At 45.8% G+C, this 14,646-nt stretch overlaps 1 protein-coding gene across 3 annotated transcripts; it reads left to right on the forward strand.

Moving 5' to 3' along the window:
• The first annotated feature begins 4,335 nt into the window (after window positions 1-4,335).
• On the forward strand, window positions 4,336-14,641 carry AGTRAP (angiotensin II receptor associated protein). Of its 3 annotated transcripts, none has more exons than XM_009562361.2 (5): window positions 4,336-4,395; window positions 10,184-10,218; window positions 10,440-10,551; window positions 11,128-11,323; window positions 13,343-14,641. In XM_009562361.2, the coding sequence occupies exons 1-5, from the start codon at window positions 4,369-4,371 to the stop codon at window positions 13,447-13,449; spliced, it is 477 nt and encodes a 158-aa protein (XP_009560656.2). In that variant the 5' UTR covers window positions 4,336-4,368; the 3' UTR covers window positions 13,450-14,641. The 3 variants fall into 3 exon arrangements, with proteins under 3 accessions (XP_009560656.2, XP_053941810.1, XP_053941811.1); XM_054085835.1 differs by lacking the exon at window positions 4,336-4,395 and adding an exon at window positions 9,433-10,026; XM_054085836.1 differs by lacking the exon at window positions 4,336-4,395 and having other exon boundaries at window positions 10,185-10,258.
• The last annotated feature ends 5 nt before the right edge of the window (window positions 14,642-14,646 follow it).

Consider the following 14,646-nt stretch of genomic DNA (forward strand, 5'->3'; position numbering starts at 1 on the left):
TTGTTTTCTTGGAATGTTCAGAGTGATCATATGTACCAAATACACCCATTTCTGGTATGTCAGTTCATTTCTAGAGCACCGGTCTTGAAGAGGAGCTCCTTAATTATATCTCATAGCTCTAGTTAGATTTTAGAAAAAAACGGAGAGGAGTGGCTCTTCCTTGCTGACACTGGAAAGGACTTTCAAGTGTGCTTGTTAAGATACCACAAAAGTGTCACCCTCTCCTCTTCCCAGATCATCTTGCCATAGGCTGTTTTGCGGTGAAGTTGCAGGAGGAGGCTTCCCACCAGCATTACAAAATGCCTTCAGTTTTCCCTCCAATCCAAATCATGTTTCTGCTTGCTGGTTCCCCATTGGGATTTAAAAGGGACTTGCAGAGCCAGGACAAGTCCTCTATGCCTTTCCTCACTGCTTATTCAGAAAGGCTCTATTGATAATATATGTATTTGTGCCAAGCTGATGCCTTCATTGCTCCGAGCTCCACAGCTGGAGGCACAACTTAAAGACACTGGTGTCTTTAGGCACCTTCAGACTAGAACGCAGGTGAGGGATGAGAAGGTCAGAACTATGAGAGGTGAGCCACCCCCCAGTCCAGATAAGGACAGCAGAAACAATTGTCTTAGCTCCTCTACTTCCCCACAGAATTGCTATCACCTTACCCACCAAGGGCAGAGTCCTCAAAATGCAAAGGAAAGTGTTTCTGCCTTATCAGCTCACTTCCATGCTGTCAGGAAGGGAGGCTGCTGTGTATTAGGTTTCAACTCAATCTGTACAAGACAAACCACCAATACGTTTGACATAAAACAGCCAATTGCTCGATATTAGTTGCAGTGAGCTGAACTCACCTAGACCAGTCTTCTCATCAGGAAAATCTCTGTATCCTCTTTCTAGTCTCCTGGGTCATCTACTTCTCCCTGCAGGTCTTCTTTAACTTGCTGCTTATCTTTCTCACTGTGTTTATCTTGCTTTGAGTTATCAAGCCTAGAGAAGGGAACAGAGACAGCAGGTTACACAGAGAGGCAATTTACAAGGTACAAGCAAAGCAAAGCTGAGATAAAAAACAACCAAACCCCCAGATCAGGTAGATGTGAGAGACGTGCAAATGCATAATGTCTATCATAGCTCTCATTGTTTTCATATCCATGAGATCATTGAGACATTTCCAAGTCCCTTGGGTCCATGACATGCAAGCCCAGGATATAACGAGCAGGGTTGAATTAATTGCATGATACATTGATGAAGAAAATGAAGTAAAGTGCTTTTATTGTACAAGGGGAAACGAATGCTTTGCATTAAACAGCAGTCACATCAATCCAAATTATGGCTCATACTGCATAAATGATAATGAGACTGTCTCAGGCAGATTGAGTGAGAAAGCTGAAAGAAGCAAAGACACCCACATACTACTGCATCTAAACAGTGCTTATACTCAAACTGGGACAGTGGAATTTGTCTTTATAACAAACAGTTCTCCTTTGATAGATACCTCTCCTGGGGGGAGGGCATCCCTTTTGCATTTGGCACCTAAACACCGAGCCATTAATATGGCTATTCAAACTCTATCTTCCCCTCCCCGCCCCAGGTGTCATATCTTCTTTTTGTCATTTAAGGTAAAATCATCACTGGGACCACTAGCATTGATCCTATTTGATGCCACTACTTCTGTGAATAGAGGCAGAGCTTCCCTGCAAGATTCAGAAATGGAAATGAAGTCAGAGCTGATCTGGGTTGTGGCAATAGATGAGTTATATTTCAACCTTTCATCTGGTGAAGTGGCATATTCTGATATTCCTGGGGGAGGGGGGGTTGCAGCATTTTATTTATTTTTTTTATTTTACTGCCATTGTGAGCTATGCAGCCAATCAGCTTTGTTCTGCTGCTTCTTCTGGTTAGCATTTGCTATGTTGTTTCATGTTGGCATTTCATATTTTGCCTTGGGAGATCTTCAAGCGTGCTGCATTTGAGCAATCAATAACAGTCAGGGTGCAGTGAAGGACAGGATAGACAGGGCTAGATTTGTGACTTGTTTGAGAATGTTTGGGTGTAGGTTCAGCACTGCACGATTCTCATGCATAACCTTGCACTGCACTGCTTGAACTGGAAAGAAGATTGAAGAATGACTCACACATTTCCACATTCAGCTTCTGCAATGAATTTCTGACTCCTTGCTTATTCCATAGAGTCTCCATCTTTTCTGTAAGAATAAATAATGACCAGAAAGCAACTGACTCAGTAAAACATTGCAGTCTTACACTGTGGACAGGTAAAGCGTACATTAGGCAAGGAAGGGAGGGTTTGAGAGAGGTCATCCTGACTTCTTGCCATACTCAGGGAGAAGACTGCTACTGCGAACTGGACAGGAAAGGGTAAGTTACAGCTGAATTGTATGGGGTTGGGTTGGTCACTTGTCAACTTCCCTTGCTCTAAAAGCTTGCTTTCAGAATGGAAGATGATGAACTTGTGATTTCTACCAGACTTTCAGGCAAAGAGTTCAGTCACCTAGTTCCAGGGAAAACTCCCAAGCCAAAGAACCAAGTACCTGCCACCCATTCCAGCTCCATGGCTGGAGACTCCGGCGTTCAGCCTCAAAGACTGATCTGAACTCGACTCAGTTATTGTGCAATACAGCTGAGCAGAGCTAGCGCCATGCAATTGCTTTTATACCGCGGTTTATCAAGTCTCTTTGCCACTCCTCACCTTTTTGCCACAGTACTGATGTGTGCACAAAAGTTTTCTCTTCATCTAGAAAGCTGCTAAGTCCTACGCACGCATCAGCTTTCCTAGGCTATGACTGCAGTCCAAGTGCACCGTCAAACCCTCCCCAGCTGCTCTTCCTGTGGAAGGAGCTGTTTGCCTGGGTGTTTGGAGCCAACAAACTCATCCAGGTAAACTTTTAACCCAATAGTGGCTTTCCCTTTTGGAAACAGGTGCTGTACAATACACCTGTATTGTATAATTCCTTGTCTGGAATTCCTTGTCTGGAATACAACTGTCTGACGAGAACTTGCCACGTGCTCCCTCGACCACAGAGGCACACGGCAGAAACCAGCTCCTGTGGCAGCAAGCATAGAATAGAATCATAGAATCACCCAGCTGGAAAAGACCTCTTGGATCATTGAGTCCAACTACTGCCACTAAACCATGTCCCTGAGCACCTCATCTGCTCATCTTTTAAACACCTCCAGGGATAGTGACTCTACCACCTCCCTGGGCAGCTGTTCCAATGTGTGATGACCCTTTCTGTGAATAATTTTTCCTGATATCCAGCCTGAACCTCCCCTGGTGGAGCTTGAGGCCATTCCCCCTTGTCCTGTCCCCTGTCACTTGGGAGAAGAGCGCAGCTCCCTCCTCTCCACAACCTCCTTTCAGGTAGTTGTAGAGAGCAATAAGGTCTCCCCTCAGCCTCCTCTTCTCCAGGCTAAACACCCCCAGGTCCCTCAGCCGCTCCTCGTCAGACGTTCTCCAGCCCCTCACCAGCTTTTTGCTCTTCTCTGGACACACTCCAGAGCCTCAACATCTTTCTTGTGGTGAGGGGCCCAGAACTGAACACAGCATGGGTCAGAGCAGCCCTCGACCCAAGGCCCAACAGCGTCCTGGGGTGCATCCAGCATGGCATTCCCAGCTGGTCGAGGGAAGGGATTGTCCTGCTCTGCTTCGCACTGGTGCAGCCCCACGCTGAGCACTTGGTGCAGTTTTGGGTGCCCGAGGATAAAAAGGATCTGAAGCTACCGGAGAGCATTTAGAGAAGGGCATGAAGTTGGTGAAGGGATTAGAGTGGAAGCTGTATGAGGAGCAGCTAAAGTCTGCTCAGCCTGGAGGAGAGACTGAGGGGAGACCTCATTGTGGTCTGCAGCTTCAGAGAATCATAGAATTGTTTCGTTGGAAAATTTCTTTGACATCAAGTATATGGAGCTGTTGGAAGGGGTCAAGAGGAGCTACAGGGATGATCCGAGGGCTGGAGCACCTCCTGTACGAGGACAGGCTGAGAGAGTTGAGGTTGTTCAGCCTGGAGAAGGCTCAGAGGAGATCTTATAGTGACCTTCCAGTACCTGAAGGGGCTACAGGAAAGCTGGAGAGGGGCTGTTTACAAAGGCTGTAGTGATAGGATGAGGGGCAATGGGTATAACCTGGAGAGGGGCAGATTTAGACTGGACATAAGGAGGAATTTCTTCACCATGAGAGTGGTGAGACACTGGAAGAGGTTGCCCAGGGAAGCTGTGTCTGCCCCATCCCTGGAGGTGTTCAAGGCCACGTTGGATGGGGTTTGGAGCCCTTGATCCCTTCCCCCCGCCGGGACAGCGGCTCCGTCCTGCCCCCGGGGCGGTGTCCCGGCTCCCCCCGCCCCGCTGGGCGGCCCCGCCGAGCGCCATGGAGCTGCCGGCCGTCAGCATCAAGGTACGGGCGGGAGGGGGCCCGACCCGGGCTGGTGCCCTGCTGCCTGGTGATCTGACCTCTCCTGCCCTCCCTTTTCTCTCTCTTCTGCCTTGTCCTCCCTCTCCTGCCCTCCCCTCTCTCCTCCTGCCTTCCTCGCTCCTCTTACTCTCTTCTCTCTCCTGCCCTCCTCTCTCTCCTGCCCGCCTCGCTCCTCTTGCCCACTGCCCTATACTCTCTCCTGCCTTCCTCTCTCCTCTCCTGCCTTCCCTCTCTCCTCTTGCCCACTGCCCTCCTCTCTCTCCTGCCCTGTCCCCTCTCTCTCCTGCCCTGTCCCCTCTCTCTCCTGCCCTGTCCCCTCTTTCTCCTGCCCTGTCCCCTCTCTCTCCTGCCCTCCTCTCTCCTGCCCTGCCCTCTGGTGACCTGCCCTCTCTGTCCCACACTGCTGTCCTCTCCCTCCTGCCCTGCTCACTCCTGCACACTGCCCAGCTCTCCACCTGGTACAGAGCCTTGTCAGGCGTGGACACTTCTGAGAAGGAGAGACTGGTGCTTCTCCAGAGGGCCGGAGCATCTTCTATACGAGGACAGGCTGAGAGAGTTGGGTTGTTCAGCCTGGAGAAGAGAAGGCTCCAAGGAGACCTTAAAGCAGCTTCCAGTACCTGAAGGGGCTCCAGCAAAGGTGGGGAGGGACTCCTGATCAGGGAGTGCAGGGACAGAATGAGGGGGAATGGTTTTCAGCTGAAAGAGGGGAGACTTAGATGAGATCTTTGGAAGAAATGTTTTCCTGTTGGGGTGGGGAGGCCTTGGCCCAGGTTGCCCAGAGAAGTCGCGGCTGCCCCATCCCTGGAGGCCAGGCTGGATGGGGCTTTGAGCAACCTGCTCCGGTGGAAGGTGGATTGAGGGGATTGGAACTGGATTGGCTTTGAGGTTTCTTCCAACCCAACCCATTCTATGATCCGAAACCTTCCTCATCACATGGGCAAGTATTGTGAAAGCTTTGGGTCATTCAGACCCGCAGGCAGCAGCTCTGAGGTTTCTCCTTACCGGCAGCGGTGCAAGTGCTGGAGGACTGGGCTGGGACAACAGCTGATTATTAACCGATGTCCATGGAGATCTCCAGCTCAGCTGACTAGAGCTAATTCAGGATAAGCACTACATGAGATCCCGAGGAGACAAAATTTGGGCTTGTCAGGCAAAATAGCTTAGAAAGGTGATCCCTCACATCAGGGTTATTGTCTGGTAGATAACTGAAATTGCATCTCTGTTGGTGAGGCTTGTGTTGGGGGAAATGTGAAAATTTCAGTGAATATCTGGTAAGCAAAGAAGTGGGAAATAAAGGACTTGCCATGGTTATGTTATGCCTTTCAAATTTTTGGGGAGAAGCACATCCTTGTGGAGAAGCTGAAGGATTCTAAAATCGTGATTTTGCTTTTGATGTTGGTGTTTGATATTTAAGCCTTCCCTAATACCAGACAGGTGAATTTTCCCTCTATTTTATTTTTGCCTTTCATATTTTCAGAGCTCTGAGATTTCTGGGTATTTGTGCTTTTATCCAGCTTCACTACTTTGTGGATCTTGTTTGGTATGGCAGGTTTCTCAGGTGCTTGCTTTGTTTAAAGCTCTGCTCAGATAATGAAAGCATCACCAACCACATCAGGCTTTTTTTCTGCTATTGATTCATAAAGCTGTGAGCAGTGCCCTTGGAACAGGCTGCCTGCAGGTTAGGTGGGAGGACAATATTTTCTCAGCTGCTGCTATGAATTCAGCTTTGCATAAGAAGGCTTTTGCATGGCTATGCTAAATAAAAGCTTGGCATTCGTGTAATGATGTTTCCCCCTCTTAGTAGTTCACCAAGAAAAGCAGCTTTCCTTGTGAGAGGCAAGTAAGCAAGTGGAATTTTCAAGGCCTGGCATGTGGATTATATTATATCCTGGAAACTGATACTTTGCTCTGACAAGTTTGGACTGTTGTGTGATTCCCAGGGCACTAGGAAGATTAAAAGATCTTGCCTTCTGCTTTGTTTTTTAAATTGGTTTGATTTCCCTCCCCCCCCCCATGCTAAAACAACAGTAAAAAATAAGAACACTTAATTAAAAAGTTTGCCAATGTGAAATACATGTTTTACCATGGAGGTGGAGACAGAGAAGCTGAAAAACACAGACTTCTTGAATGAATGAGTCAGGAGGACAACACAACTAAAATGTTGCCTTTCTTCTCTTCTTTCAGATAACCATTCCCTAATCATTTAGTAGATAAGTGTGAGCTTGTCCTGGGCAAACTGTTTTCAGCATTAAGAAATTTCTTGTTGTCAATTGTGCCAGTGCTGCTCTGGGGCTGAAGAGTTGGGAATACAGAGTTAATAATCGAACCTGCATCTTTATACTGTTCCTGAATTAGGGCCTGCTTCCCTGAAACTTATTGCAAAGGTGGGAAAGATTCTTATTCCGAAAGGGACTGGAAATAACACACACACTACTGCTATTCATCGGCACGATCTGTTTTCTGTTTCTGTGAGATTAAAACCATGAGCCTCGTGATAGGAGTAGCTCCTATAAAACTGCATGACTCAGCTGTGTTTGTGCCAAAACATAGCAATGTCTCAGCCTTGAGGTCACTCCTTGAGCTGCTTGCAGAGCTATAAAATTAATGTAGCGGGTTTTGCCCTGAATGGATGAGGATGATTCTCATGAAACAGCATCTACTAGCTCAGCTCTAGTAGTAATGCTGCCAAAGCATGTGGGAAGCAGCATAGCCATATTTTTGCAGTGAATGCTTGATACCTAGTATGATTGTATGCAGAGCTTCAAAATACAAAGTTTGAGTTTGATCAAGCCTGGACAAAGCCCTACAATTCATATGCCTGGAAACGTTGGTTTTTTGCGCTAGTGATTTTTAAATGCTAGGTCACAAAATCATAGAATACATTTGATGGAAAGAGATCTCTGTGTCGCCTAGTCCAGCCTTCTGTTCAAAGCGACGATAACTTCAAAGTTAGATCAAATAGCTCGACTCAAAATTCAGCTTTTAAAAATCTCTAAGGATAGAGCCAGAGCAGCCCCCTTGGATAGCTTGTTCTCTGCTGCCTAAGCACTCTCATTACTGTCACTTCGTTATAATAAATGAGGAGCAGCCTCACTGGTGGTTCACTCACAGGTGGCCGCTCTGATCTATATTTTGGTTGGTATATCCTCAGGTGAATACGTCGCTCACAGAGTAATTGAGCTCCCTCTCAACAAATAAAAGTTAAGTGAAATTGAAAAAGTGAAGTCCTGCAAGACAATAATTCTTATTTGGGACCATGTAATCTTCAACTTTAACCTCATGCTATATTTTGTGCTGAAGGATGTTTAAAGGAGTGAGTTCCTGTTCCAAAGAGTTTCCCATCTAATGAGACCGAGGCAGACCCAGACTCTTTTTATGCTTGGCAATTAGTTCTATCACATGCTGGGATTTGCAGAGGAGCTAGGAATTCCCCTTGGATCTCCCCAATTTCCAATGGGATGTTTTTAATCACATGCTCATCCTTCTGCCCAGAAGGGGAGGGGACAAAGGTCCCACCTTTCTTATTTTCTGCTCTCAGCAGTGATTCAAATCGTAGGAGTTATTCAAAAGAAGAAATGTATGCCTCTCTTAGGTACAGACTGAGGTCCTTGAACAGATGGAAAAAATGTAAATGCTTCTGCTGTCTCATCAGGAGACTGCCTGCAAATTATCTAATCTCACACAGTGACTGCAGCTTTAACGAATGCTTTTCATTAACACTACATTTTCTATGTTAAAGCATACCAAGACCACCAGCTTATTCGATAGTGCCCTGAAGAACTGTCAGGTAAATTGGACTAATAACCAGGAAGGGAATGCCTTGTTTTTATTTCAGCAGTCCCTCATACCATCAGCTCTAGTTTACCTCATTTTTATGCTGATGGCTAGGCATGCTTCATAATTTAATAACTTCAGTATTAATCTAGACAGCTTTATAAAAAAAAAAAGCCCCACTGCCTAATTATGTTAACTGGTGAGCCTTGAGGGGTCTTGCGGGTATGTAACATGCAATTAAATACTACCTAATTAAGAATTTCCCTGATGTTGTGATAGTCTCTTGAGTAAATGCTATTTGCATGTCTCCATTCTTATCCAAGAACATCTTGTATTTTTCTGATTAGCAGTTTCTGCCTGGTCTCCGTGGTACAGTTTGGGAGAAGGGAAAGTAGGGGGTGGTGGTGAAGTGTTTTGTAGGCTTTTGTGAACAATTACAAGAAATCATTAATAAAAATCTGTTTAAGCAGTGTTTGCAGTTACAACAAAGTCTGAGCTGCTCAGGGTGGATGCTCTACAGATGTGCTGGGGTACTGCAGTGAAGTAGGAGCTCGATCTTATCTAAAGGCATCTCATCGAGATATCTTGGCAGAGCAGGGTGAGCCACAGCAGCTGCATCACTCCTGTTGATTCCCTGTCTGTGCTTCACTCGGGTCACAGATCCATTGGTTATTAACTCTCTTCTCCAGCAACTATTTTTGTATCGAGTTATGGCATGGATAGACATTTTAAGTCAGTGAGCGCAGCAGGATGTCAGTGGATCTTAATACTTTTTTTAGTGTCTCAGTGCTCCGATCAACATACAGCTTTCCTGCATCCACCCAGGAATTCAGCCTTTTGCTAACGACTCATTTCCCAATTTTCTTTTTTTAATTGTGGGACTACTGGGGAATGCTTCAGAGGGGGTTTGGTGGTAGGTTTTTGGTTTTATACCAAGGTCATTATGAGTGCAAACGGGAGCCTTTCTTACAGCTGGAAAACATGGAAGAATGCCTATTTTCCGTGGATTCGCTAATATGTCAGGCTTCAGCCTTTCTTTTTGAGGCTGCTAATAGAGCCTATCTTCCGTATTCTTGTTTAGAGAATGAATATGAGTGATCTCCCTTTGGTGATTGGCCAGCAGGCTCCAAAGAGAGTGTGCACATGGTTATAGGTGCAGAAAAAGACTGAAGTGCTGTATTATTGTTCTCATTTGCTGTCTTAATAAACACATAGGGTATGTCTCCTTGGTTACTGATACGTCAAGTACTGGTGAAGAGAATCGTTGCGTCACTTTTTACAGTAAGATGCTTTCTTCTTGGATTTCTCCTCTTGAGTACAAGGATCAGGATCATTAAGGACATCTGCAAAGTAGAGAATCTGTGACAGCATTATTGTATTGTTGCTTAGGGCACTAGCGGCATTTGGGGCCTGGTGGCTCCGCTGGGAGTGAAAGGAGCTGTATGCTATGGGAAGTTCAGGTTCTCACGCTCCTAGAAGATGCCTTCAGGTCTGTTAATGTTGTGGTGAGGTCAAACCACCACTCTGAACAGATTGGAAGGAGGCAAAATGAAGATTTAATGAGGACTGGAGTGAAATTGCTGGGAGCTACAGGCATGACTTTCCACGGACTTCTTGGTGATGCGATGCCAGATTGGTCACGTATAAACTGTGCTTGCGTAGTGTGAACCAGATTGTCCAGCTTTCTACACAAACTCTTCTGGAGTTCCAAAATCAATAACCCATTTAGAAAAGACTAAGTGGATCCTGAATCAGCTGTCGACAGAGATGACAACAATAATGAATGACCACGGCACAGCACTGCAGGAAATACTCAGCAACAAAAGCAGAGAAAAATGGGTTTGTGTCTTCACTGTCCTGGTTGTTCTCTAGTGGTTCATAAGTCCAGGGCACTCTTCCACCCATTCCTTGGAAAAAGATGGTGTCATTTCATGTTGATCCTCCAGAGTTCTCTCAACTTGCTGACATGCCTTCCTCTCTGTTTTTTTTTCCATAGGCCATCATTCTGGTACACTGGCTGCTCACAGTGTGGTGAGTGATTGGTGACTGCCCCGGCCTGCGTGAGAAGAGGGTATTCCTTCAGATTGGGAATGGGACATTCCTGGGGAATCTCGCTATTTGTACCTGTCTGTGTGCAAGAAGATCCAAAATCTAGGAGTGAGATGTTTGTATGGGAACAGAGTTGAATGCAAATGAACTGTGCAGGCTTATTGTTTATGTGGGCTGGGATTTTTTTATGTCTTATTTGGCAGGGGGTGCATGAATCACATATTTCCAGCTTCCTATGCCTGGGGAAATTTCAGTGTCCTGGCGGTGGGGATCTGGGCCATTGTGCAGCGAGATTCCATTGATGCCATCATGATGGTGAGTGTGAGGGTATTTGCCTCCACAAGGCTGCTCAGAGAGAGGGTGGAGGGTAGAGGCAACTTCTTTGAGTCAGTGATGGTTTTCAGCTGTTCCCAGTACAGCAGGAAACAAGTCAGATTCACTCTTGGAGTTGTTTTGGGTTTTTTTTAAGAGCACACATAGATCCGTAAGTGCTGTAAACCACAGTGAGAAGCATTCACAGTCACTTATTTTGCTTCTCAGAGGTGAGGCACGCTTGATTCTTACTTTTTTTTACATGCTGTTGTAACTTGTAATGCCAGGGCAGAACTCAAAATGGTTGGATCGGAGGGGCTTTATAAAACCTTTCTCTGAACATGAAAGAGATACTGAGGTGATGTCTGACAGATGTGAAGAAAATGCACAAAATAGAAGATTATTCATTTAGGAATCTCTGTCTACCTGGGGCAATGTCAATGATTAGCAATGTGTGAAAGCCGGGTAAGGGCACGGTTATGTGACCATGGATCTTGCACAAAATATGCTGTAACTGACTGTTGCTCATAGTGGTTAATCCCCTATTCAGTTCGTGTCCCATTCTCTCTTTGTTTCCAGTTCCTGACTGGCCTGCTGCTCACAGTCCTCACAGACATCATTCACATCTCTGTCTTCTACCCTCCATACTATATCAGTGATCTGAAGCGTTTCAGTCTTGGCATGTCCATCTTCAGCCTGCTCCTCAAACCTGTGTCCTGCTATTTGGTGTACCAAATGTATCGGGAGCGTGGAGGAGAGTACATCTTTAACATAGGTAGGATGCTTCCTCTGCCTTCGTATCAGTGTGGGTCTCTTCTTCTGGGTTTCAAGGGAGGCTGCCTTGCACTTTGGACCCTTCTGCTGAATTCTGCCCCGCTTTCCAGGGATGGAGATGCTCTCTCGCTTGTTGATGTCTGTTCTTCATTTTGTTGTTCTGGTGTGTCTTAGGCCTTCAATTTAAATGCTTGCTCTCTTGCCTTGCAGTCCTGGAGTCCTGGTCTGACAGCTATTTTACCCACAATGGTACTGATACCACAGCTGTCTCTCTTATTCAATAAAACTGAGAGGCTTTTCCTCCTGCTGCATTTCTGTGGGCTTGTTGGAAGCCTCTGTGTGTCCTTCTCTGTTTGCCAACCCTTTCTTTTCCTTCTAGGGGAGAGTACAGGCAGCATCCCATCTAGCTGGGTTATGCATGAGAGGGAAAGAAGCTGGATTTTTAACTCCATGCTTTTTCTGGGCCTCACATGTCTAAGCTACCTGCTTTGGACCTCCATTCCCTCACCTAGAAAATAGGACTGATGTTCACCTTGAGAGGCTTTGCCTGGAAACTCTCATTTTTCTCCTGGTTGTACTTGCTAATGATAATGTGACAGCCTTGACGGAGATAAGGGGCCGTGGTTGGATGTTCTGGATCTCAGTCAGCTTCTTTGCCAAGCATGCCTGGTGCTAGATCATGCTGAGGCAGCTGCCAGGAGTTGTTTTCTGTGTAGGACCTCACCCTGGCAAAACCAGCACCCTTGCACAGTTATCTTTTTGCCTTCCTAACAAGTCCATGCAGGACAAAGAATAGTATTACAGTGTTTGAAAGCTGTCACTTGTGCTGTTTTGGTGCTAGGGAGGAAGATAATGCTTCCTGTAAAGGAGGAGAGGCCATGGCAGGAAACCATGACTTGGGCAATATGTGCTATTTGCATCTCTCTGTTAGTGGAATATTGGCGCCTTCTCCATCAGCTGCTTGTACAAATGCCAGACAGATCTGTCTGAACTGGATCAGAAGGCCTGCAGTGCCTTGCTGTGGGTCATGTTTGTGTCATTTTTTAGTAGCTGCTCGCTGTGCTTGTAGTGGGGTTTGGACATTTGTATCCTATGGGACGTGCAGGTGTCATCAGGGAGTTCATCCCTTCACTTTGGAGTATTCCTTCTTTCCAGCCAACACATACACAATACTGTCTGAGAGACTTCTCTCAGGCACAGGTTGGAATTCAGATGCTTTGCGGTTTCATATCCTCTCCTGAACTGTCTTTCTCTCAAAGCTTTTCAGTAGAAACTGTGCTGTTGTTTTGTAGACAGGTTGTTTGGCAGCATCCTTGCTGCTAAAAAGAAGCCTCTGATATGGTTTGGTGCCCACCTCTGATTTACATGGCTTTCTGGCCATCATAGATGCTTGGCCTATAGATAAAGAGCTGTCTGCTCACATGCTGTGTCTCTCTTTTCCCTACTCATCCCTTGGACAATAAAACTATTTTGTGTCAGTCTCATACCACAGGCAAATTGTTCATAGTGCGATTGGGAGCACTGCTGGATTCAAATTTAGTGCTGTGGTGTGGCACGCTTGAGGCATAGCTGCGTTGTTGGGAAGAGTGGTTCATGGATGAATCATGCTCTTAAATCTCTGCTGTCAGTTAGCCATGGTTCCTGCTGCTTCTGGTTTTGTCTGTTCATTTTTCCACTAGATCTCATAAACTTGATATTGCTGAAATACACTATTATGGGAGCCTGTAATGCTGCTGTGTAGTGTTGCAGGTCCTGCTTTTCACATAGCCATATGGCTACTAAGAGAGCAGTTCTTAGAGAATTAATTGGTGTGTTTAAATGTGTCTCAGTTGTTTTGCCTTTGGAAGGATGACTTTTCTTATCTCCTGCCTGTGTAGCGAGGGTCACAGAATAGGGGTGTGGAGGAGCTGGGAGAGCAGCTAATGCAGTGTGCTCCTGAGCTGTTGGTTTCTTCCAGGGGACTCAGTTGTTGTGGTTTCGCTTTTTTTTCCCAAGCTTTATCTCTTCCCTTTCCATTCAGGTGTCACCCGTGCAGGCCGGGATCGCAGCACCTACGAGTCAATCGAGCAGCAGGATGCCCCTCCACCATGGCCTGACTCAAGCAAGGCAGCCCAGCAGCCATACTGAGGTCCACTCTGCACCACAAAAACGATGCTTCCCTCACCCGGTCTGGCCTTCCACTCTTCCCATGTCCATTCTTGACAGATCAAAACCTGCCAACCGAACAAACAGAAGAGGATCTGATTTTACATTTCTTTGCCTCCCTGATTTTAGACAGATGAGTTCCTGCAGTAAGTCCAGAAGATCTCAGAGATATTAAGCGCTGTGACTCTTTGTAGTCCTGGTACTCTCCTTTCCTCCTTCTTCCTAAATCCCTCCTCTGTATGTGTGAACGGATGCAGCTTCTGCAGTCCTCCAAGTCTTGTATTGTGCATCCTCTCTGTTATTAGTAAGGGAACCACTCAAAATACTCCTGCACAAGCTGTCTTTAACAGGCTTATGGACTGCCCTTAAACAATACAGTTTAGCCTGCTTTTATGCAGATACATGCCCAGGAAACATCTGGGAGTTCCTGAGGACTTTTTTTGGTGGTATTATTTAAGATTTATGACCGTAACTCCCTGTGCTAGCTGTGGTGGTTTGCATAAAGCTGGGGTGGGTATATAATGCTCTTACTGGGACAGAGAGCTTGAATCCCCAGTATCTAGTCTTGGGTTTTATTCACTGATGATTTTATACAAGTTGAACATCCTTCGGGATACATAAAATGGCTGTCAGATATAGTTATCGATACTTTGTGCCTTGAAATGTCCTTTTGCTTTCAGCTGCCTTTCTTGACAAAACGTGAAATGTTACATTTTTCTAACAAAACTATAAAATGAATATTTTTCTGTGCTAGAAAAAGTTACGCTGGTCACTTATGTCTCATTTGAAAATGCAGGAATTTCTTAGGGTTTCAGATTGTAGCCAGACAGTCTGGGAAAGTTGTTACGGGGAAAAGTCTGCAGGGCTTCAATTGGTTTTCCTCTTAGCTTTACTCAGACAGGTAGAGACTGCTGCTTGTAAATGTGTGGGTGGTGAAGGTGGGCTAGTAAGATGGGGATTGGGGAAAGGAAAACATGGCTTTATTTCCACTGCAGTGGGGAGCTCTGTAGGACGAAACAAACTATCAACTCTAATCTTACACACAATATTCTGCCCTGCTGTGGCTTTCAGGGTAGACTCCTAAAAGAAAAAGAAAGGTGTTCAACAGGATTCTCTTTCAGAAGAAAAAGTTTGTCAGCTTTGGCAGACTGAAAATACCGGTGCAAGGAAGCAGGTTCA

This window comes from Cuculus canorus, chromosome 21 (assembly GCF_017976375.1).
Source record: "Cuculus canorus isolate bCucCan1 chromosome 21, bCucCan1.pri, whole genome shotgun sequence".
NCBI lineage: Eukaryota > Metazoa > Chordata > Aves > Cuculiformes > Cuculidae > Cuculus > Cuculus canorus.

Bases quoted from the DNA above. Each gene is read 5' to 3' on its own strand.
- AGTRAP (XM_054085835.1), top strand. From the start codon at position 9,955: ATGACAACAATAATGAATGACCACGGCACAGCACTGCAGGAAATACTC. The intron at 10,219-10,439 runs GTGAGTGATTGG...CTTATTTGGCAG, and splicing joins CACTGGCTGCTCACAGTGTG to GGGGTGCATGAATCACATAT. The intron at 11,324-13,342 runs GTAGGATGCTTC...CTTTCCATTCAG, and splicing joins AGAGTACATCTTTAACATAG to GTGTCACCCGTGCAGGCCGG.